The sequence below is a fragment of the Limulus polyphemus genome, unplaced genomic scaffold (genome assembly GCF_000517525.1).
Source record: "Limulus polyphemus unplaced genomic scaffold, Limulus_polyphemus-2.1.2 Scaffold3, whole genome shotgun sequence".
NCBI lineage: Eukaryota > Metazoa > Arthropoda > Merostomata > Xiphosura > Limulidae > Limulus > Limulus polyphemus.
The window spans coordinates 1,045,245-1,069,370 of NW_013665613.1; the positions used below are offsets into that span (position 1 = coordinate 1,045,245).

General features: G+C 31.6%; 1 protein-coding gene across 3 annotated transcripts in view; it reads left to right on the forward strand.

The window, feature by feature from the left end:
* LOC106468929 (potassium voltage-gated channel subfamily H member 6-like) overlaps window positions 1–24,126 on the forward strand; it is a 173,038-nt gene that overhangs the window by 142,025 nt on the left and 6,887 nt on the right. For 2 of the 3 annotated variants that reach the window (XM_022397938.1, XM_022398013.1), the window contains exons 7-13: window positions 1,399–1,792; window positions 5,645–5,844; window positions 14,565–14,817; window positions 15,163–15,356; window positions 15,611–15,686; window positions 17,988–18,227; window positions 19,109–19,321. In XM_022397938.1, coding sequence (XP_022253646.1) covers window positions 1,399–1,792; window positions 5,645–5,844; window positions 14,565–14,817; window positions 15,163–15,356; window positions 15,611–15,686; window positions 17,988–18,227; window positions 19,109–19,321 — 1,570 coding nt within the window. Of the gene's footprint in view, window positions 1–1,398; window positions 1,793–5,644; window positions 5,845–14,564; window positions 14,818–15,162; window positions 15,357–15,610; window positions 15,687–17,987; window positions 18,228–19,108; window positions 19,322–21,652; window positions 22,015–24,126 lie in introns of all 3 variants that reach the window. The other variant, XR_002612854.1, reaches the window with a different exon arrangement.

Consider the following 24,126-nt stretch of genomic DNA (forward strand, 5'->3'; position numbering starts at 1 on the left):
GTCTTTAATTTGCGTTTTAATCATGCATGGCTTTAGATAACAGTATAGTATCTTTTTAAAGAACAAACTTTGTAACAATGAATGTTCTTATTATCAATAACTCAGTTTTCGGAACTTATTGATGCCGTATTAATGAAAATGGAAACTCTTTTGTAAAACTTTGTTTAAAAAATTAATGAAAAACTTTTCACAAGCTTTGCTCATATATTCAGACTATGATTATTATTTAAACTACATGACGTCAAAACTTTATTTTCTCAGAGAGTTATTGATCGTACTCATTTAAAACTAATATGTTTCTCCAATTTTGGAGTGCCACACAAAATGCTGCGATCACGAACAAGTTCTAACACCTAAAGTATTGGACGTTTATAAATGTTACTATACTCTGTGTGCTTCATCCAATATCTGGATTATCACATAATGCAATACCATTATATCTTAAAGACTCATCATTTGCTATAGCTGGTGTTTTTGCATGATGTAACCATACAAAGAAATATAATTAAAAAAAAAACATTATAAAGTTCAGTAATTTGGAAATGTCAACGACAATCGAATTAACCTAGATATGAAATCAGACTTGCTTATTTCTGTTTATTACTAGATTTCCATGTTCAGTAAACATTTCATTCCTTAATTGTATATTCAATAAAAACCTAAAGATAGCTCAGCGGTAAGATTGAGGGCTTATTATGTTAAAATTAGGGTTTGATCCGTGCAGTGGGCAAAACCTAGATTACACATTGCCCAGCTTGGTGTTTAGCATCAAAAAAAAAAAAAGGTTTAGAGACCAGGAATGACTTCTGCATGTTGTCTCTAAATAATATGAGCAAGTTCAATATTTCTATCATGCGTTATGACGCGGGAAGAAAAAAAAATGAATATACGTGCATTTTCGTCCTGAAAAAGCTATAGTATAGATAGTTTAAAATTTTTCAAAAACCTTTTTGTCCGTGCATTCAATACAAAAATTGGATTTTTTTTATAAACGTTAGGAACTAGTGGCTCTTAATATTAATGTACCATAGTCAAAGACTAACAAATGCTGCTTTTTTAAGTTAATGTCAAAGCCAAACATTTCTGTTGATTTGTTTGTTTTTTTTTTTTTTTTGGTTAAGAGTGATTTACTTAATATTGTCATCCATGAAGTAAAGCTACATATTAAAACGCCGACTCATGCACCGTTTTTAATTGTAGGAAAATTAGTTTCTTAATTTTCCTAAATAGAATCTTTATTTATTAACACAAAAGAATCAAAGCTTCAAACAAGTCCCTGCTTCGGCCACTTAGCCCCATTTCTATCTTTAAACAAAAACGGTTGTAAGATATGTTGAGCAGATTTTAAAATTTTAAACCGAAAATGTAGATGGTCACTTTCTTTTTCTCTACGCTCAGACCACAACTCTGACTGGTCTGCTGAAAACAGCTCGACTACTAAGATTGGTGAGAGTGGCTAGAAAAATCGACCGCTACTCAGAGTATGGAGCAGCTGTACTGCTTTTGCTCATGGCTACTTTCGCGCTAATTGCTCATTGGCTCGCCTGCATCTGGTATGCCATTGGCAACGCCGAGCGCCCTCTTCTAACCCACAAGATAGGCTGGCTTGACCACCTGGCTAATGCCACCCACCAATTCTACAACAACTCAAATGGAGGACCAAGCATCAAAGCCAAGTATGTGACTGCATTGTACTTCACATTCAGTAGCCTGACAAGTGTGGGTTTTGGCAACGTCTCTCCAAACACAAACATGGAAAAGATCTTCGCCGTCCTTATTATGCTCATCGGATGTAAGTTTTCATTTCTTTAAACAGTTCTCATAGTAATTATTTTGAGAGTTTCAAGAAGTTAGGGAACACTTAAGCAACTTTTTCAATTTTGTTATATCATGTCCAAAAGTTGTTGTTGATGCTCATTGTAATTATTACGTAATTAAAAAAATAAAATTAACTTAACTTACAATAATTTTGTAGCAGTATGCGATTAACTCTCTTTCAATGCTCTACGCTCCGAATACGTAAAATAGTCATTTTTCCCTATGCTGAAAATGCGTTACGTTAGAGGCGTCAAACACCGCAAGGCAGGATAACCAGTTCACTGTGTGGTATGATTATTTCTATTGTCAATGTGTTCACTGGTTTGTTTTGTCGATCGAAATTGTCTATTTGTATTTTAAAAACGATTTGCTGTGTGGTATATGGCTGAAATAATAGAATTGGCACACCACCAAGTTGAAGTTCAAGCAACACACAAAGCTTGTATTCATAACAAGAAGAGATCAGACTTTGCGATATAAGTACAACGAACCATAATCGACTTCGCACTGTACATTTTGAGAGAACGTGTTTAGCCAGTAATCCCATAAAAATGGCAGAAATGGGATACAATGGTGATAGAATTAAAGTAAAATCAGAAGATATTTCCTGGGTGGATGAAATGTTGTCAGATAGTTCAAAATGAAACACTTTAGCGAAATTATCGTGTCCGGTTGTGGATTTTTTGAAAAAAATGGCGTCATGCTGATGTAAGGAACTTGATGTTTCATTTGTCTGTCGTTTGCGGTAGATCAGCTAATATAACTTTAAAATAATTATTAATACAAAATTTAAAACTGTGCTTTAGCTAGTTTGTTGAGAATTGAACGTTTACAACCTTCTTGCGCACGAAAGATATTGCATCAGCTTAAATAGTTCTTTCTATTTATCGGATGTGCCTCGATCTTAATGGCAATATAATAGTCTCTCATTATTTTCTCCAGATTCCTCTGATTTGTTCAAACTGATATGATGTGGCACAATTTTATTAGGATACGATGACGATATACGAATTTCTGATCGTGCTTCATAAAATTCACTTATATATACAAGGCATGGCATCATGGGCGAGATGATTAGCACCTATGTATTTGGCTTACAATGAATTTCTTACAATTTAACAGTGCAAAGTCCCCATGGTTGAAATTATAGTTCGATGAACATATATATTAATACACTTTCAGAATAAGTATATTCATATAACAAAATATTTTAATAGTTATATAGCAAGAGAACACATTTTGAAAAGAGAGCCTTCAATGTTCTCTATGGAAGCGAAACACACGCGGAGTAGAGCTATAGAACAGCGACAGGCTATGAAACGTTACCCAAAATCAACTCTGGGCAACGTCCTTTTTAATAAAGTGAAGACTATGGTTATTCAAGGAAATTCTCCTACATAACAATTCATAGTGATAAAGCTGGATATATCTCCAAACAAGATTAACAAGAAAATATACAAGTTTTGAAATCGAAAAAGTTTTCAAAGCTAAAAGTTCCCAAGGTTACAATCACTCAGTGAAATAAAAAAACAACTGTTTTCATGCAATGGGTGTCTAAGAAATGGGAATCACATTAACCCAATTCAATCGCATACCTTTCAAGTCCCCGTTCCCCGCTGCCAGCTTCAGTGACTTTTGTGAATATGTTTTTTTCATAAGCGTTGTCTTGAAAGCTGAATTCACGTAAAGTGGAAGAGTATTTGGTATTCTGAACATTAATGCACTACATGTGACACATAGACTAAAGTATTAGGTCAGAAATATTGATGTTCAGGCACAGAAACACCTAATTTATAACTACTGATTACAGGTAAAGAGACCAGTCAGCAACACTTTCAAACTATGCGGCTACTCATAATCGAATAGGGAAAGTAACTGTTATAAATTGTTATAATGCTCCAAAGCGGATTGTGTTTTAACGACACATCATGGATCGAGTTTTGGACCTTTGATGTCCTCAGCTCGACACATAAACCATTAGGCCACGTCCGGCCATAGAGCAAAGGGTTTGTGGAAAGCTTGTCAAGATGTATTGTTTCACATTGACCACAGGGTCCTTTACAGAAGCTTATTATCATGAAAACTTCGGTGTCGACCAATGGCGAATAATCATAGTCATGAGATTAAGAATGATAATGTGTGAAGGAAATAATCCCATGGGACCTGAAACATCATTCACATAAAGCGTACTCTTAAATCCCAATATTTTAATCTTAGGAATGTTAACAAAATAAACTTAACCTGTTTAAATTATATTTTAATAATCAACAAAAATCCACATAATTTACCTTGGAAGGGGAAAAGACGAACAATATCATATTCTTTTAACATTTATTTCTTTAAAAATTACCCACGATCATGAACTAGAAAATACTTCAAATTAGAAAGTCCATATAAACAAGTATTTTAACTTTTAATTTTACTGCATGTTTGGTTAAAACGTAGTGTTGTTAAAACTTCAGCAGATACAATAACATAACAAGATCATTTTACCATATATTCCGAAAATTGGGAAAGACTTCTCTGGTATTTGTGGAAAATGAAAATACAAGCGTAAATGGATTACATTGAAAACTTAACTTTGTTAAGATTACCATGAAATAACCGAGACATATTCAATAGCTTTACATTCCTAAGAGAGCGACACAACATGAATCAAAATATCATGGAAATATCTCCCAAAAAGTATTACCCTAAACCTAAACAATTGAAACTATTGTTATTTTTAGAGATTGCTTGAATTTTTCAGATATTCTTTATTTAGTGTACATATAATATTTGTTATATACGAATTATTATAACCATGTCAAATTAGTGTAATTATTAAAAATTATTTAATATTTATTTGCAATTTTCGTTTTTTATTGTGTGTTTTCGTGAAACAGTTGTTATCCCACAAGAACGGTGGTTCCAAACCGTTTTCGTTTTTTTCGGAATGAGACCGAGTACTTAATTACAATGTGATTTTCATGCCTGCATTATAAATCAAACATAAATTTACAAGAACAAAATGAAGAGATATAAGAAAATGTTGAAATATATTAAAATACCCGAAACCCCCTAATGGCTCAGCAGTAAGTCTGAAGGTTTATGACGCTAAAAAATATAATTATATACCCGTAGTACAGCATAGATAGTCCATAGTGTAGCTTTTTGTTTAGAGACAAAAGAAAAAAAAATATGTTCCCTGTAAACCAGTATGAAAATAAACAGGATATGGTTTTAGGCCTTGGTCCTATGGTTAGAAAACAGTGCAGCGGGCATTTTATTTGTTAGAAAGTTTTAGAGCAATGGTTGCATTAAAATGGTTCAATAGTTTTGTAATCTTCCTATTATGTACGAAAGCTTGCCTATAAAAGATTTCTTCTGGAGACTGAAGACTTGTCACTTAAAAAAACGAGAAAACGATAAGGAAGACCAGGAGTTGTTTATTTATTATTAAAAATTATAAAATTATTTATAAATCTTTGATCAGACTAAGCATTAATTAGAATATATTCTTAGTTTACGTGCTTATTGATAGCAACATAGCTATCAGAAATAGATATTTTATTTTGATTTTTTTATAATACCCGTAAAATAAATAATTTCACTGGAAATTTAATTTCGAGAAATAATATTAACATTCTAAATACTTCTAAAGAATAAGTACAGATCATTATTTAATAATAATGCTATTTCGATGAACTACTAACTGAACTTATTTTCAAACTACATTATAGCTCTCATTTGTATCATTTCTGAATTTAATGTGGTTGGCCTTTGTTCTTGGTAAGTGGTACCTATAATGTAAAGATTTTTATTACGAAACCTATATTTTCTGCAGCTCTAATGTATGCCAGTATTTTTGGTAATGTATCTGCCATCATCCAGAGATTGTACTCTGGAACCGCTCGTTACCACACTCAGTTACTCCGGGTGAAGGAGTTTATTCGGTTTCATCAGATTCCAAACCCACTTCGACAGAGGTTGGAAGAATACTTTCAGCACGCCTGGACTTACTCTAATGGTATCGACATGAATATGGTACGTTGCTAGTTAGATCATATTCTTATTAACATGTACATGGTAGATTAATAATGGCTACTCAGATTGGCATTATAAAATTAACTTCATACTAATTTTTGACATTGTCTGCAGTTAGACTTCGATGCATACACCATTATAAAACTAATTCATAATTATTGTAAAGAGTGGTTCAATTTCATTTGAAACAAACAAATCTGCGTTTAATGCCCTTAATGATTACATAATTCTAATTCATTGCTATCAATTAATTCATTTATTATTATCGCTGTGTGTTTTTTTTTTCAATTCTTAACCTTGTATTTGAACTTATAAATGATATTTTTAATATATTAATCATATGCATAATTCGGTTTTACTTTCTATTTTATCTTCATAAGAGAAAACTTTGTTATAATTAACACCCTATTCCTGGTAATATTTGTTATATTTTACATTTTTTTTTTCAAACGTAAATATATTTTTAGGCCCAGTGTCTTTTTCAGAATTGTTTATTTAGCAGATTTGTTTTTGGTTTCATAAAGAGTACAGAGACATAACTTAGATTTTACGAGTTTTGATTTTTAGGTTTTAGAATTATATATGATTTGAAAAATACAAATATGTATTTATGGAAATACTCTTTTACAGATACGTGTAGTAATACAAATCATAAAAATTCTATTGTAGTAATCAGACTTTAATTTTTAAAGAAAAAAATTATTCTTCATTGTTTAAATTATAATAAAACATATTGTTTTTGTAACCATAAATAAAATACAATACAAATTACTTATTTGCAAGCATTCATACATAAACAAATCCGTTTCTGATTATTATATGGTCAAACTTGATCAAAATAGCAAATATCTGCAGCCTTTTCAGTATCTAGCTGTAAAAAGTATAACTTATATATACTTCATACTTAAACAGCACAATAATAATTCATTAAAATAGTATCTATCAGATAATCAAATAACTATTTCTAAACATTATGAATCGATATATTTCCAATGATACACTCTTTTATTATATTTTGTATAGGTAGCATATAATATCAAAAGAGGAAAAGCTTTAAAATAAAAACTTAAATAAAATATTTAGCATTAACAACCTTTGTTAAAAAAAATAAAAGTTATGTTCTATCGCTGTGTTAGGTTAATATTTCAAACAACACATATTTCATAAATGTGATATGAAAGTTAAACAGCGAGTTCAAATTGTGAAAGTCAGTCCTGTAAGTCAAGTGGTAATGACTATTGTAGAGTCTCTTTGTTTGTTTTAGAGCAAAGCTACATTGGGCTATCTGCTGTGTCCACTGCAGGGAATCAACCCCGGATTTTAGCGTTGTAGGTCCGTAAATTTACTGCTATACTACTGAGGGACTTGTAGAGTCTGAAATTCTGATAATGATCATAGATCAATATTCTTGTAAAAATTAAAGAGTAATGAAACAGAGACGTTAACAACATATTCCATCAAAATCTAACTCCAGTATACCTTAAGTAAATTATGTATAATATAGCAAAACTGGTATAACAAGTTTATTAAGTGATATAATGTTAGTAGTTAGGGCATTACTTGAGAGGCGGAAGTTGTCATGCCACCATGACACTTGATGATGTACGATGTCTGCTATTAGAGAGCGTGTTGCTAGGAGATGTCAGATGACATCATAGTTCGAGTGTTAAACAAACTAGGACGCGTTGCTAGGACCACGATGTGGCACCAGAGGGCGTGTTGGTAAGATCACCGCACAAATAGTTTGTAAGCAAACCACTAGAGAATGATCTAGTTCAATGTGTAATCAACTTTATCGTAACACCTTGGTCAATTTGACCACCCACGTGACCTATTTGTACTCATTTCAAGTCTTTATAGATTTAATACTTCTAACTTTCAATGTAATATGTATATCTTCACGAAATGTGTCAGTCTTTCAGTTAACATTATAAATATTTCACATACAAAGAATCTTATTTTTAGTGAAGTATTTTTAATAAACTAAAATAAAGAGTTGTCCATGAATATATTGTGTATTTGTTTTGAATAGTCCACGTGCAAAGTAATTTTCATGTTAAGATTAAAAATAGTTTTCTTCATTTCAAAAATCTCAAATTTCCTATGAGTATTCCCTAAAACCTCCTAAGTACATCTCAAACATTGTTTTTTTTTCAGTAAAGATTTATATTTTATCTGTTATTTTATCTACCCTATCTACATACGGGATCAGTCAATTTGACCAACCTCGTAAACACCAGTACGAATTGTAACCTTTAAAAACTGTTTCCTTACCATTAAAAATCGTGAACCACGCAGTAATTTACGTCATGAATTTTGGTTTCCTGATCACTCTAAAAAAACACAACAAATATTTTAGATGAATCTTTGACGTCTTTATTCTGGAGAAAACATAAATGGTTATTTAAAACAAACGATTTAGATTTTACATATCTTATTTCACACATCCATGAAAATCTAGTTTAGGTTGTTTTTTTGTTAATAATAAAACAAAAAAATATATTGATAAAACTTTCTCACATAAAGATATCGTTTGTTTTACATTCTTTGTTTTATGCATATTATAACAGTCTACCAACTTACAAAACCTGTTATAATCAGCAAAGTCTATGCGTTGACCTTTGGTACATTCAGTACTGTAACAAATATTACAATAAGCCGAATAATGATGTTCATTTAAATCTTCAAATTCCTTGTTGCATTCACAACAATAATAATTTACCCCGAGGAAACCCGTCATTGACGTGATAACGTCAAAATGATTGTCATGATACCAAGGAAAATCTTTTCAAGACGTGAAAACCTTTTATAAATTATGCGTTTGAAATTATCTGAAGAAATTATATGTACATGAGTGTTTAAATGAAGTTAAAATTTTGAAATTTCTTCTATTCCACAAAGTTTTTCTGGAATATTAGATGAAGCATGTAAGTTTTAGCCATACATCTCAGTAGTAATCTTCGCTGATCACTAATATATATATATATATATGGGATCTTTTCAGAGGGATGCTAAAGCTATTACTATAGCCTTAGCACAGCAAAGGTCATCGTTATTCTTTATAAAAATAATTGATCATGTTTTTAAGTCGTTTAAGAATAGATATTTGATAACTTACCATTCCGACTACCAACAGGTAATTCCATTGTAGTGGTCTCGATTTTAAAAGACTCGTCTAAAGATATGTACCTTTTACTTTGATTTACCTTTTCGATGTTTGTTATGATCATGCCGGATGAAAACAGCTCTTTTTTTTGTAAACGAGTACTTATTGGTTTATCCAACTGATTAGAATAAACACAAACCCTAACTTTATCTCTGTTGTTTAAATGACTTGTTACTTCATCCAGTAGGTTCTGAATATTCTTATTGAATGTGTTCATAATGTTTCTAAATGGCTGTCCGGAGGATTTAGGATTAAATTATATGTTGTACGTTGTAGCAACTGTATTGTATTTTTTAACTCTCGTATTCCATGTTTTAGAAATAAATTCTTCTTCTTCCTTGTGATTAATTAACAGATGCCTGTAAAAGACAGAAAAAATGAGTATAAGTATAGAAAAACGTATTAATCAATATAATTTCGTAAAGGAAATTAAACCAATTTACACTATTCAGATATACAAATATTTAAATTCATCCAAGCATTGAAACTTACCTCCTCTTCCTCGTTAGACGAGTATTTGAAACCTTGATAAGTTTGCATTTACTAGTGTCTTCATCATAGGATGTTTGTAAAACAAAGAAATGAATGTGATAATTTTGTATTAGCGCAGAAAATCGTATTAATCAATATAATTTTGTAAACAAATATGAAGACAACTTATAATATTCAGTGCCTCTAAGTTATCAGTTTCTTCAACAGTTAGAAGCCACAAAGTAAGTACATTCTACCTACTTGTAGGCACACATTTCTTTCTAATTCATTAAGCTTGTCACGGATGATGGATAGTGGGACTATATCATATATAAATATACAGTTATAAATATTGTATCTTGATTACATGTTATCAATATCTAAATAGCCCTGTGTTTCGTTTAGTTCAGGAATATATTTAGAAACCAATAATATTACTTACAGCATATGAGTTGTCCATAATTATCACTAGTATAACTACAAGATAACGTAATTGCATGAATATTGAATTCAACTGATTGTAGACTGATTTGACTGTTTCCTGTATATTACAAAATAGAGTTGGTCAACTCAAGACTGTCCTGTATCATGTGTCGCAAGTTGTGAATCATGCACAAGTTCTAATTAAAATACTAGAATTCATTTGAAATATAACAACACCAATTTGTAAATGACAATTTGTATATTTTTAAGTAAAAAAATAATACAAGTTACCGTAACATTGTTTCAAAATATATATCAATTTTGAAGAATTACGTTTTCTAAGACTGAAACATTCATGAACAATTATAACATGGGATTTGAAGCTTGTTAATATTTAGAAAATAAGAAAATTAGACTTTGAAAAGTCAAAATCTAACACAAAAAAGCAAGCTAACTTTCACGGACTATAAGAAATTAAACGAGTGCTATATATAAATACTTATGTATTGTTTGTAATTAATTAAGCACAAAGCTACACAATGGGCTATCTGTGCTCTGCCCACCACCAGTATCGAAACTCGGATTCTAGCATTGTAAGTCCACAGACATACCGCTGTGCCACTGGGGGCAAACACTTACGTAAATAATGAAGGATACAAATCGCAGACGATATATGACCTATGTATATAAATTGTTTTTATTGTAAAGTACGATTGAAATACAAGAATTGCACACTATCGTTTATAAACAAAGTTCATTCGTGTGTGAAATTGTATACTGTTGAACTAACAAGTTTAATTATTATGGTGTACATAAACTGGTTTTGAAATTTTAGAATTTCTGATTTGTCTACAAATATATATGTTTGAAAGTGTTATGTTTTAGTCTCCTCCATATCATTGCAAACTAGTAATATATACATATATATGCATGCATATCTCTGTGTGTTTGTTACAAAACTTTCAAATTCCATACAAGTTTTAAGAGGGGTCTGGCCAAGTGACGACCTTGCTTGCCCTTTGTATTGCATAAAATCAAAGTTTATTGAGCCTGTCAGCTATGTTCAGTCAGATAGGCAAGCACGTGACGATGACTCAGATCTTGTATTATGTCCTTAACCTCCATTGCAGAAGAAAGATTGTTTATATCAGTACTGACATGTTTTAGTAGAAATCATTCAGTATTATGCCTAATCCATCAAAGAAACAAGATTTGTTAAAGGTAAGAATAATAGTGGTTAAACCTAGATCCTTTAAACTTTAGTGAAACAAACCAACTTATAAATCTAAACATGTGATTTAAATATGCGTCCTTTTAAGTATGAATAGATGATAAATATCAATTATAGAAATGAATTAACGATAAGTGTTTTACATATAAAACGTCAGTAAAGCCAAAAATATGTCATAAACGTTAAGTATAGAAGCGAAAACTATAGAACAAATAAATTAATAAACTACTTTATACATAAAGCAATAGATAATTGTAAAACTACGTAAGGTAAATTATTGGATATAATATTGGCCTTGATCAAATAATGGATAAATCAAGATAATATGTAAGCGTTATAATAGTTATCTCATTGAAATAAGGGTCTAACTTTTAAAGTTTTGGACACATAATTAAATATAGACACTGATGATGTATTCACATGATGAGCTCAACATCCTCTTGAAATATCCATTTATTAAAACATCATCCACCCGAACAGCACTAACCTTAGTAACACAATTTACCAAGTAATATCATCTGCCTGTAGAAATATTGTTCACCTTTGTAAAACATACTTAATGTTTTAATTAATAAGCAAAACTGTAATTGTGGTAAAATAACTTTCAATGCTGATAAGTATAAGCACATCAATATATAAATTAAACAAAATATTAATTTTAAGACTGTTTTTGTTTGTTCATTTGTAGTTAAGCACAAAGTTACACAATCCCGGTTTCTAGCGTTGTAAGTCTGCAGAAATACCGCTCTGCCACTTCATGTCCTAGCAACGGTCTCTCTGTTGAGTAACACTCGAACTATGATGCCATGTGGTGACATCTTCTAGCAACGTACTCTCTGGCAGCAAACAACTTCCGTTGTCAAGTGTCATGCCAGCCTAACAATGTGCCCCTAGCAGTATGACGTCATTCCTTGCAATGCGTCCTCTAGTGTCACTTAATGGAACTATAAGGTCATCGTGTCTACCCCTCCCTTATTGCTTGAGGTTGACACGCGTTTCGCCCTCTGGTGGGGTGCCGCTCAACACCTAGAATAACTACTAATGTTAAGTAACATTTAATATAACACATTTATAAACAGGGTCACATCAATTGGGGCGATGTATGCGTAACTAATATTAAAATTGTTAGATAATTAAATTAAATATATTGTTATAACTCTAAAAAATATTTAAAGAATACTCCTTGGAACACATCACTTCATAGCGTTCTCAGCGACTATACAAAACATTGATATGATGTCACTGGATGACATAGGCCAGAAGGCTTCAACAGCAATCAAAGGGTGAAATAGAATAGTGCCACTAGCTACTGTTTTTGGTGTATTCCCTGAGGGCTCAGCAATATGGTAAGTTTATGGACTTACATGCTAGAATCCTGGACTCGACTGTCCTTGGTAGACAGAGCACAAATAGTCCAATATGTAGCTTTGCACTTAACAAAAAACAACAATTTTAGGTGTAAAGATAAACATAACAAAATAATGTGTATATCTTTGCACGTAGTGTATATCTTTGTTATAGATAATAAGACCATTAACACTATTTTTGTTACAAGTATTTGGCATTGAGATTTATAATACAGTTTGACTGTTTTTATGGTTTCTTATATAGATATATTTAAGTTTTTATGCTACACCCGAATAAGGTTCAAATCTGAAACATTCAGCAAAATAAAATAAAAAAATCATGAAGATATAGACCTCTTATGATTTAAGCTTTTGGTGTAATTACCTTCTATTGTAAGGTACCGGTAATTGTAATACTGTAATAAACAGTAAGAGAATGTAACTATTATCAGATGCAGATACGGAGCGTCTTGAATCGAATATCTCCAGCTCTCACCTTAGATCTTCCGATCCTCGATTAGGATGCTAACCACCATGGCATGTCCTGCACTAGAATGTTTTTCGTAACAGTTTGGTTTAAAATATACGCCGTTTTAACTTCTTGCTTTAACCAAGTTCAAATTTTTAACTAAGGAGGCCAACCGTTAGCATTAGGTCTATTCACTCTTCAAGGTTACTAGATAACCGTTAGCATAAGGTCTATTCACTCTTTAAAGTTAGTAGCTAGACGGATCAGCAGTTTGGTGTTTCGCATACTAGAATATTCCAGTTATATATATATATATACAATATTTTACCCATGTGTTTACGTTTAAATATTTTTATCTATGCTCATTTACTCATACTATTTTCCTTTTTTAACCTAATATATTCTCTGCTTTTATGCTGCTATTTAGGGTTATCTCGCTCTTTGAATTCGAAGGGATTTTACTATATTATATGCATAATGCACAAACTAAGTGTTAGTGAGTATCTCAAAAGCGTTCAATGTAGTTTGGACAGGCTATGACTTTTCAAGACACCACATGTGCATCTTAAATAGTAAACGATAAATTAAAGCTGATATTCTTCATTTAAAATCTGGCCACGAAGCATGAGGTATTTATTGTTCTTTTGTATCTTGCCTACTTACATAAAAAATATAATTTTTTATGATGAAAAACAATATGGAGAAAGGAATTAAAAACTGTGATTCTCATAAAACTCACTTAGTAGAAAACGTTACAAAGTTTATATTTTAACAGTATACTCAGCTGTGAAAGTAATGAAAAGAGGTAGAAAATATGTTGTTTTCGGCAGGATTTATGCAATGTTTTCTAAATAATGTTTTCTGAGGATCACATCCCTGATATTTTAAATCTAAAACTGTTTCTTTTCGTAGTTATTATCGTAAAATCTCAAACAGAGAACGATAGTTGTTTGTTATAGGTTTTACTACGACGCCATTTTAACATCGTGTAACAGGAATTTTATGAACTAAGATAAAATTTACATTAGACTGTCTGACCCCTTTTATTTACGTTCGTGATATGATGCTCATAATGCATTTATTTTAGCTTGTGATAACTTATTCAAATGTTTGACCTTCATAAAGCATTTATTTTTAGTATTTACAGAGCTTAATATTGCTTAGCATCTCCAAAGTGAACATCGTGAAAGCTTTGAGTCTTTTTAATATTCATTCCTTATGAATACCGTGTGTTAAGATATCTGAGGACTGACAAGTAAAAACTATTAAGAACCCAACCATTTCTACACATGATGTTAGTTTACATAAGCATAGTGTTTCTAACATATGTACCTCGGTGGGACAACGGTAAGTCTACGGACTTACAACACTAAAATTCGGAGTTTGGTTAGCCGCGGTGGACACAGTAGATAGCCCCTTATGGTTTGTTCGAAAAACACACACACATATTCTAATTTAACAAACAGACATTTCTGTTTAAGTAATCCGCAATAAAAGCTTTTCTCGCAAAGATTAAACTATTCTAGTGATTAACTAAATACTGAAAGAATGGGCTTTCTAATAAGTTAAAATACATACTGGTTCTACTTTAGAGGCTTTTTTTTTTTTTTTCAGGTGCTGAAGGGGTTTCCAGACTGTCTTCAAGCTGACATATGCCTTCACTTGAACAGACAACTCTTAGAAAATACCCCACCATTTAATAGTGTAAGTCCTGGATGTTTGAGGGCGTTCTCCATGAAATTCAAAACAACACATGCTCCACCTGGTGACACGCTAGTACATCGTGGAGATGTTCTGGCAGCTCTTTATTTTATTGCAAGGGGAACAATTGAAATTTTAAAAGATGATATAGTAATGGCAATATTAGGTAGGTCAAATTGACTGTTCAAAACGTTTAGCTTATTATCAAGTATAATGTTTGTTCCTTTAAAGAAATATGCTTTTTACTATATGTTCTGTAATTTGTGTATACCGTTTCTAAAATGTTTCATTGAAGAACATAATGCTTTGTTTTTCCGGGTAATTTCCCTAATATAGTTTTCAAACTGAGAACATAAAATGATAATAAAGGTAACGTAAAGATTTTGTTGTCAGTTAAGTAAAATACACCATTTAATTATACAAGTAAAACAAGTATATTTGTCAAACTATAAACATTGAAATGATACAGTTTTTCCTTGAATTATTTTCTTCATTTGATCTTGTATTTTAGGGAAGAGCGATGTGTTTGGAGAGAACCCTTGCATCCATCAAACAGTAGGAAAGTCCAGTTGTAATGTCCGTGCCTTGACCTACTGCGATCTCCATAAAGTCCTCCGGGAAGATCTTCTGGACGTTCTGGAGCGCTATCCAGAATTCTACGATTCTTTTAAAAGTAACATGGATATCACGTTCAACCTCCGAGATGTAAGTAGATGCTGATAATTCAGTAAAAATGTACTCAGACTTGTGTGTCTATATAATACTTCCAGTTTTTGTATTTAGAAAAACAAAATAGTACTTTTTTGTTTTTTTTAATCTGCAATAATATTATAATGATCATATATACGAAAACCATATACTGATATTAACTGTTAATGATTGCTAGATATCTAATTAGTAAAATGCATAGATAGTCTTTGGTAAACGGCGCGTGAATATCATCAATTGTTTGTTTTCAGGATGAACAAGTAGCGGTTGACCCAGATATATTTAGAGGAAGATTTGCTTATGGCCAAGTAAAAACGCCCGATGAAGGTGTATTTTAATATCTGTATTGTTTTTAATTATTACGATAAATTTTTATTAATATCAGAATTTAAATTCTACAAGTCACTACAAAGTAAACCAGAAAGAAAAAAACACCAACATTAAAACACTGCGATGGATCAATATTTTGAGGACCGTTATAGAAATGATTGTTTGTTTGTTTGTAACTAAGCACAAAGCTACACAATGGGCTATCTGTGCTCTGCCCATCACGGGTATCGAAACCAGGATTCTAGAGTTGTAAGTCCGCAGACATACCGCTGTGCCACTGGGAGGCATTATAAAAATGAAAGCTATTTACATGGCATTATTAGTAAATACACCTAAATTAAGTTATTTGACAGTTATTTGTGAATTTGTGATCATATGTGATTCCTTGTTCTTTTTTTAAGACGTTATATCATGTATTATAAAAGGTTCACAGTTTAACAAGCTTGTGTGTTATTTTAATAATGACAAACAAAAATAACACAGAAGTTCCAAAGCATATCACAATTTCGTTAATAAAAGGAAGCTTACATTTTTTCATAGATTTTGATAACGACTACGTTGAATAGCTTTTATATAAACAGAAGGTTAATTACACTTTAAGATTATAAAAACGATTTGGATAAGTTAATGCAACTGTGTGTTGTCACATATGCTAGTTGTGATCCCATAAGTGACATATTAAGCAACTCATATATATATATATATATATATATATATCCATGGTCATTCCCTCACCATTCGACAGTGCAATGCTGCCAAGATAGATTTATCTACAGAGAATGTGTCACAGCCCTTCACGAAGAAGGTTACATCTATAGGACACAAAAGTTATTATAAGAGAGCCCTTATTGTTATATATGGTAATGCAAACTGTCACACAGCAGCAGCAACAGGCTTCAAAACCACGATTAACCCAATTCAGAGCAACATCTTACCCGCAAAATATACGAAAGAGGATCCTCTGACTCAATATCCATAACATTGAAACCAGACATACTTCCGAGTTTTCAGGTAAAGTATGTCTGAAAAACAGTATAATCACAGTAATTCCATTCGGCATCTATCTATAAGCTCCCGTTATGCAGCTACAAGTGACTTTTGCACATTTGATTTACTTAGAGATGGTCTTCGAATCAGATATTCAGTTTTTGAGTAGTAATACATAATTACAGCTATTAGAATGAGACGATCCACGATGTAGAAAATAAACCCAAAGATAGAAAGAATCTGGAACATCGTTCTTATGAAGTACGATTAACCCTAAGAATAATCATTTTTCCAGAAATTATTAATCTAAGCCTAAAATGAATATTCTTTCAAATGGATCCTAACAGAAAATACTTTCTCCCTTCTCCAGTTCATCATTTTATACGTTATAACAATGTTTTTCTGGTTTGCTCTGTCAAGAAATTTTGTACTGTACGCTGTCTTATTGTAAAACAAATTTGCTATTTATGTTTATTTTGTGAAAAGATGTTTGACAAATAACATAAATCAATTACATTATTATAAATAAGTAATATATAATATACATTTACATATAAATCACACTATTTATAGTATAGCATAATATACAATTACACTTATTTGTTAAAAGAAATAGCTTTGATACCTACACGTATCTATTTAGAAGAACACTTTTGTCATTCTTATGCAGCAAGTAGTATTGAAAACTATTTAATTAAAATAAAAAAACGTAAATGATAAAATCTGAAAGTTAGCTCTTATAGTTTATGGCTGATGATGGTATACTGAATACTATTTCAATGTTAATTCTTTCGTTGTTCAGCATATCATTTATTTTGAATGTGCTTTTATTCTCTTCAAACAATCTCTTTGTAAATTTTTACCCCTCAACAGTTAGACGATTCAGTATTACTTCAAAAATTGCCCCCCAGTGACACAGCGGTATGTCTGCGGACTTACAACGCTAGAATCCGGGTTTCGATACCCGTGGTAGGTGGAGCACAGATAGTCCATTGTGTAACTTCAAAAATCAACGCATTCTTCAACCTCAATTAGCCACATATTTACTCTGTTAAATTGTTCAAAACAGATGATAAAAGAACATTAAACCACCGTTGATTTTTCAGATTTTAACAATATTTTGATAATATGAAAAGTTATGACAATTTACAGAAATATTTAATTACCGTGAAATTTTTCTTCTTGAACAGAAGTATGTGTATATGTTCATTATGAAATTTGTTAACAACTTATTAAGCGTATATGATTATTTTCAATAAAATGTTACGACTTCATTATTTGAATGTGACTGCTGAAGTGTTCTATTCCTAGTGGAGGATCCGCGTGTTGTGGCTTACCAATATCCTCGACCCAGAAAGCGGAAAAAAGCTTCTCATATTCAATCATCTGAATGTATCACAGAACTAATTGATGAGGTACATAATAGGAGATACAGTGGAACGGGAATCTTAGAGTTTTCGCCACAAAAAGCAGGTCAAGACATAACCTCTGCAAACCTAGAATTTGATAATCGGTCTAATAAGCGACGTAGTACACTTCAATCACTTTTCGGTAGGTGATAATGTCAATTTATCTACCAATCTGTCTATGTAAAGTCATTTCTTCACATAGTGTGGAATCGGCTTCTGAATGAAACTTTTAAGCAACTCTAGAGCTTCCATTAATTTGAAATTGGATGGTATGTCTCGTTGCTATTTGAAATACGTTTCATGCATGCCTTATTCTTATGAGTTAAAACTATATCACCAATTTACTTTACAAAACTAATAACCTGAAAAAAAGAGCCTCCCTCAATTTTGTACTTACCAAATGTCGTATGTAATTTACATATTTAAAAGTTATACTTAAAAAATATAAAATGCATGGTACGATGATAAAAGTTTGACGTAGAGACCATGGCCGAACCCTGAGATATATTATTAGGATTATTTTCAAAAATATCGTTAACAGCGAGGGTACCCAACTGATGAAACAGAGCATTCTAATCTTCATAAGTAAAGAAGTAAGAAAAGTATATTTAATTAGCCATACTGATTGACAGGTTCCTTTAGTTTCACTAGAAGTATTCGTTTGTTCTGATTGGAAGTTAATATTGATAATGTTTATGACATTTTATAGTGTCTGCAATTAGTGTAGAGGCTTTTTTTTTATAAACACCATGTCAAATTATATAAAATGTAAAAAAAAAATTACAAAATTTAAAACTAGTTGTTTGCATTTATTCATACTTGCTGATCTATACCTTAAACCTTTCTTAAAACATTAACTGAACTGAAAATCCAACAAAAAAAGAAAACTTGACCCTTGATAAACAGCTAGACTCGAAGATTTGTCTCGATTATGATTCTTATCAAATTTGTGTAATTTGTAATAACTTATCTTGTCGGTGAAAATGTTCTTCTTTCAATTTTATGATTTATGTTTTTCACCAGCAGGTGGTGCTATGTCAAGCGTAACAAATTTAACTAGAGCGATTTTAGGTGGTGCCAATGAGACGATCACTGACCGGTCTCGCTCTGGGAGTCTTACCATGAGGTTAGAAGAAAGAACAGAGAATGGAAACACTGCCTTTAGACCAGAGTCAAGAATTGGTTCAGTTAACGACATCGACAACAATAAGATTCCAGTATCAGGTTCTGTACCAAGTATGTACCTGAACTGTAGTTAACCGTTATATTCATGGATATAAATAAACTTGTATTTAATTTCATAGGAAGAAAAGTTATTTAGAATGTTTGTGCATTAAACATTTTAGTAATTATATTTAATAGAGTAAGTAACTTTCTGACAAATTACTTTATGAAATTTCTATAAATATTACATTAAATTAAAATGACTATAATGTCTAGTAAGTTAAATGATGAAATTGTTTAATAAATTCAGTTTTCTATTTATTATATCACCACAGTCATCGCTTTAAACATACAGACTGTAGAGAAATTATTGAAAAATAGCTTGCCATCATCAAAACCTATAATTATTCGAATTATCATTTGTTGTGTATATATCTAATATGTGTCGTTTGTATTTGATTATTCAAGAAATCTGCCGATTTTCTTTTTCCTTACTATAGCTTTAATATAAAGAATATTTTTTTCATAAGTAGTTGTATTTCTAAGTTCCACATTTTTTTCACTTTAATGTTGTTTTATTTGTATTCTTTATAGGTGTAGAATGTTATACACTCTTCGACTTTGGAATAACTAGACATTTTAACACTACTACTATTTTCAAGTTGTATTTTAGTTAATATTAAAACGGACTGTGCCGTGTACCAATGAGGCTATTTGTAAAATATATATAAATGTTTGTATTTATATTTTTGTATGTATGGCAAAGCTATTAAAACTATACACCGCATTCCACAATTTTGAACTACTAACCAGACGAAAGGCAGCCAATCAGCAGCCTCCTACCACTCACAATCCACGCCTAGAAGTTAACTGTCACTCTTACAACGCACTCACAGCTTAAAGATAAACAGCTGTGCTACCTCAGAAGTATACGAATCATTTGAACAAAATGATCAAGCACCTCCAAGTTTTATAATAATATATCTTTGAATGTGCCGTAATCTTCATTTTCTCATTGGAAATCTTGTTTTATTAATGGGATAACGTACATCATACTCTTTTGTAATATCATTTTTCCATAATATTTCCTAGTGTGTCGATAGAAATCATAGGCAGTGTTCACAATTGGGACATATCTCGGTACTTTTTAAATAGTCAACATCCGAGGGAACCAGCTAGTTCGAAAAAAAATTAAACTTAGTGAATATTCAATAATCCATCTCTTTTATGAAAACTATTTTGTTTTCGTCCACTAATAGATAAGACAATATACAAATAATACTGGTTATTCAAAGGTCCCTTTTTTAGCTAAACATAACACTCTTCAACTCTTCATAAAAAGATTCTTGTTTAAACTATTAGCAGAAACATTTGACTTTTTTTATGAATTCTTTTTGAAGGTTTCTTTCTCGTTCTACGTGTTACTAAACTTCTTTTGAAACTTTCACTTAGTAACCGGATTGTACATTGTCTTCGACATCCTTCTAAAAATATGTAACTAACAATTGATACTAGAGCTTTATTACATTTTGCGTGATGAAGAAGGACATAAATTAATTTTTGATTTTTGTTGTTTCGCATGTCATCATTGACAGATATGTTTTGTTTCCAGAATTCTTTTTTTTTCTTAAGTATCATTGCATTTCATTTATCAAGGACCAAAATGTAGGCTTTAGTTTTCTTTCTTATTTTTTCACGTAAGTCTTAATGTGTCTGGAAGTTTGTACTGAGAGTTGTTGTTTAAAAGCAATGTTTTCATTAGTACGCTCACACATCTCTTACTTAAGTAGAATATTAACGAATGCAGGAACTTACTCTTACTAATGTCCTCTTCGTGTTTTTCATGTTACAATATTTTGTTTGTTTCGAAATATTTTCACTTATGTTACTATCAGTTAAGGGAATTCCAGAAAAAGATAAAACTGTATCTTGTTCTTGTTATTTTGCTGTATTACTTTTCTATTGCAGTAAAAGGTAAAGCTGAATCTTGTTCTTGTTATTTTGCTGTGTTATTTTTCTATTTTAGTAACACTAACAGCAAGGTAAAAAGCAAAGTTTTAAAGTAACCATACTTTGCTAGTATATATATTGCAGAGGTAAAATCGAAAGTTGTGAACCAACTATGATAGAAGTGTAACCTATGGCCGTGAGTTACAAAACTTCATTAGTATATCTAATTAACGATCTGCATCCTTTAACTTTAAATCCAAAAAAATATTTATTGATCAATACTTATGATCATACTGAAGCAATCTATTTTATCCAACAGGGCATTAACTATTTCTCATAATATTTTCTAATAAGTTACTGTCCCATATTTTATTTTTTATTTTCCTTTGTTTAGATATTTGCTTTTTTTCAGTTTATAACCATTCTTGTCACTAGCTCCATTTGGTGTTACAGTTTCAGGGAGAGCTCTCCTCACTTCTATAAAAAAAATCGTCATCTATGCCACTAGATAGCGCTCCTAGACTAGCTGTTTCAAGAAGCGCCATTGTCTCACCTCTATCGTCCTCAATTACGGGAAAACCCGTAACTCAGAAATGCAGGTCTGGACCCGGCCTCCTCGCTTCTAACGATACTAGCACCGCCAAGCAGACAACGATTAATGTTCCAGAGTTGAGCTCCAGTTTAACCATTCCTATGTCATTCTCGACCCCATATTGCCCTCATTCACATGACGACGAAAGTTCCACTCCTTATCTTCCATATCCGAGTCATTTAGACTTAGGAACTCTGGAGTCGAGAATAGATACTCTTAGTAGGTAGGTAGTTGTGCTGTCAGTTATGTTATGGGTGTGTTCTTAAGAACCTTATCATGCAGCTTAGTTTTGAATATTTGTTTATTTAAGAAGAATTTTTAGAATCATAAAAAAACGCAAAATTACCATTTACTAAATTTAATATAGCTTTAAAAAACAACAACTACAAACCTCAATCGTACATGCGAATAACTTAAAGTATCAATTCCCTTTGAGAACAACTGTTAGACAAATTAATATGTCATGCTGTGTGCCACCACATAATTTTCTTTATGTTTAAATTCCACCCAAACTTTTATGCTTTAAATAATATTTGTAAAAGAATTTATACAGTTTGGGAAATGTTTTTTTCGGATCACTTTTTATGGGAAATAATACCATATTTTCGTGCAGTAGGTCCTTGCTTTATAATTTATCTGAAATCTCCTTTTTTAAGGCTTAATGGAGGACTCAACATAGACAAGATATAATATAATCCTCTATATATACGGTATTTGCTCAACGTTCCCTCTTGTTAAAAGAATGTAATGACACTTATATAATTTACTGATTATTCGAGTTTCCTGAAGGTCATGAATATGAGATGAAATATGTGTAAATTTCAACGCTGGTATTAGTCGAGGTAGTTATTTTCCTTTTGCTGCCTTTTCTATTTTTTGGTTTCAAATTATATAGTTCATTTTTCATGTATGGAAGAAAATACAGGATATTTAATAAATATAGCAAATGGGAGATAAGCAATGTGCCAAATTGGCGTTTACAGCTTAGTTTTTCTTTCTTGGTGATAAACCTGTTCTTGTAATAGCACTATATATATTCTTATCCCAAACTATGTTATTAGCTTATATGTCATCATACTTTAGCAATAATGCAATCGAAAGTGGAAACTGTGGCCGAAAACCGCTGATGATATAAAAAGGCATTGAGACAAATTAATCGATTCGTTAAAGCAGTGGTCAGGTAACGGTTTCCTCGAGCGATCATATACATCATTATATTTATGATTGTCAAAAATACAGTTAAAGGTATTGTACTGCTTTCTTATGTAATTTTAGGCAATGCAAGAATGATATATTTCTACATAATTGTTTCAGAGAAGCCTTTTTCTTGTAACACCTATAGTCACTAAATATCAATGCTTTTAGAGTGTATTTGGGATAAATTAAAAAATCACATTCGTTTCTGCTGACATATTTGAAACCAGTTGCAGACGATACTCTGTGGCAAATAATACCACCAGTGGGTCAGCGGTAAGCTTAGTACTTATAACGCTAAAAATCTGGGTTTGATACTAGTGGTTGGCAAAGCACAGATAGCCCGTTGTGTAGCTTTGCGTTTAAGAACAAACAAACTAATGATGAATATGCTACGATCGAAAAATACATCTTCTGGCATCATATAAAATTTTTGCTACGATGTGTCTAGACTATTATCGTATTGGAATATTTATATCTTATGTTAGTTGTGTGGACTTGTCTTACAGTGATGTGATGTGTTTTAGAAACTGTACCTTTATGATCTAGCAATCTATTGATACACCGAATAATGTTGTGGATCTATTTTATAGAGACTTAGTTTAGGTACTTTGATGTGACAGCTATGTCTCTCCGAACTGATGACAGAATACATAAGATGTATTAGTTGCCTTGACTTATTTTACAGTGACATGTTTTAAACATCTTCGTGTTACACCTATATTATGACACATTCCATATAACGCATGAAAACAGTGCCACTTTTTGCTGAGCACAGTTGTTTTCAAATCTACTCTTGCGTAAATAAGATTATTTCTTTATCGTAACATACTTCCAATCACATCTGGGTGTTTCTCAATTGTGCATGTTGTATTTTTTTTCTGTGATTGAACCAACTGCTAGCCCATATAATTAAAAAAATATTCTGTAGAAATAGTAATCAATGCTATGCCGAGTAGTGTTCTTTAAACGAAAATTGGCCTAGCTGTATACCACACATGTTTATACCAAAGTGGCTTCCGACGAGAATGAAATTATAAGACAACGATTCATTAGCACAATATAAAGACCTGACGTCCTTTTGTAAAGAAAAGAAATAGTTATAGAGGATCCACAGTAGCAGAAAAAATGTTTTCTGCTT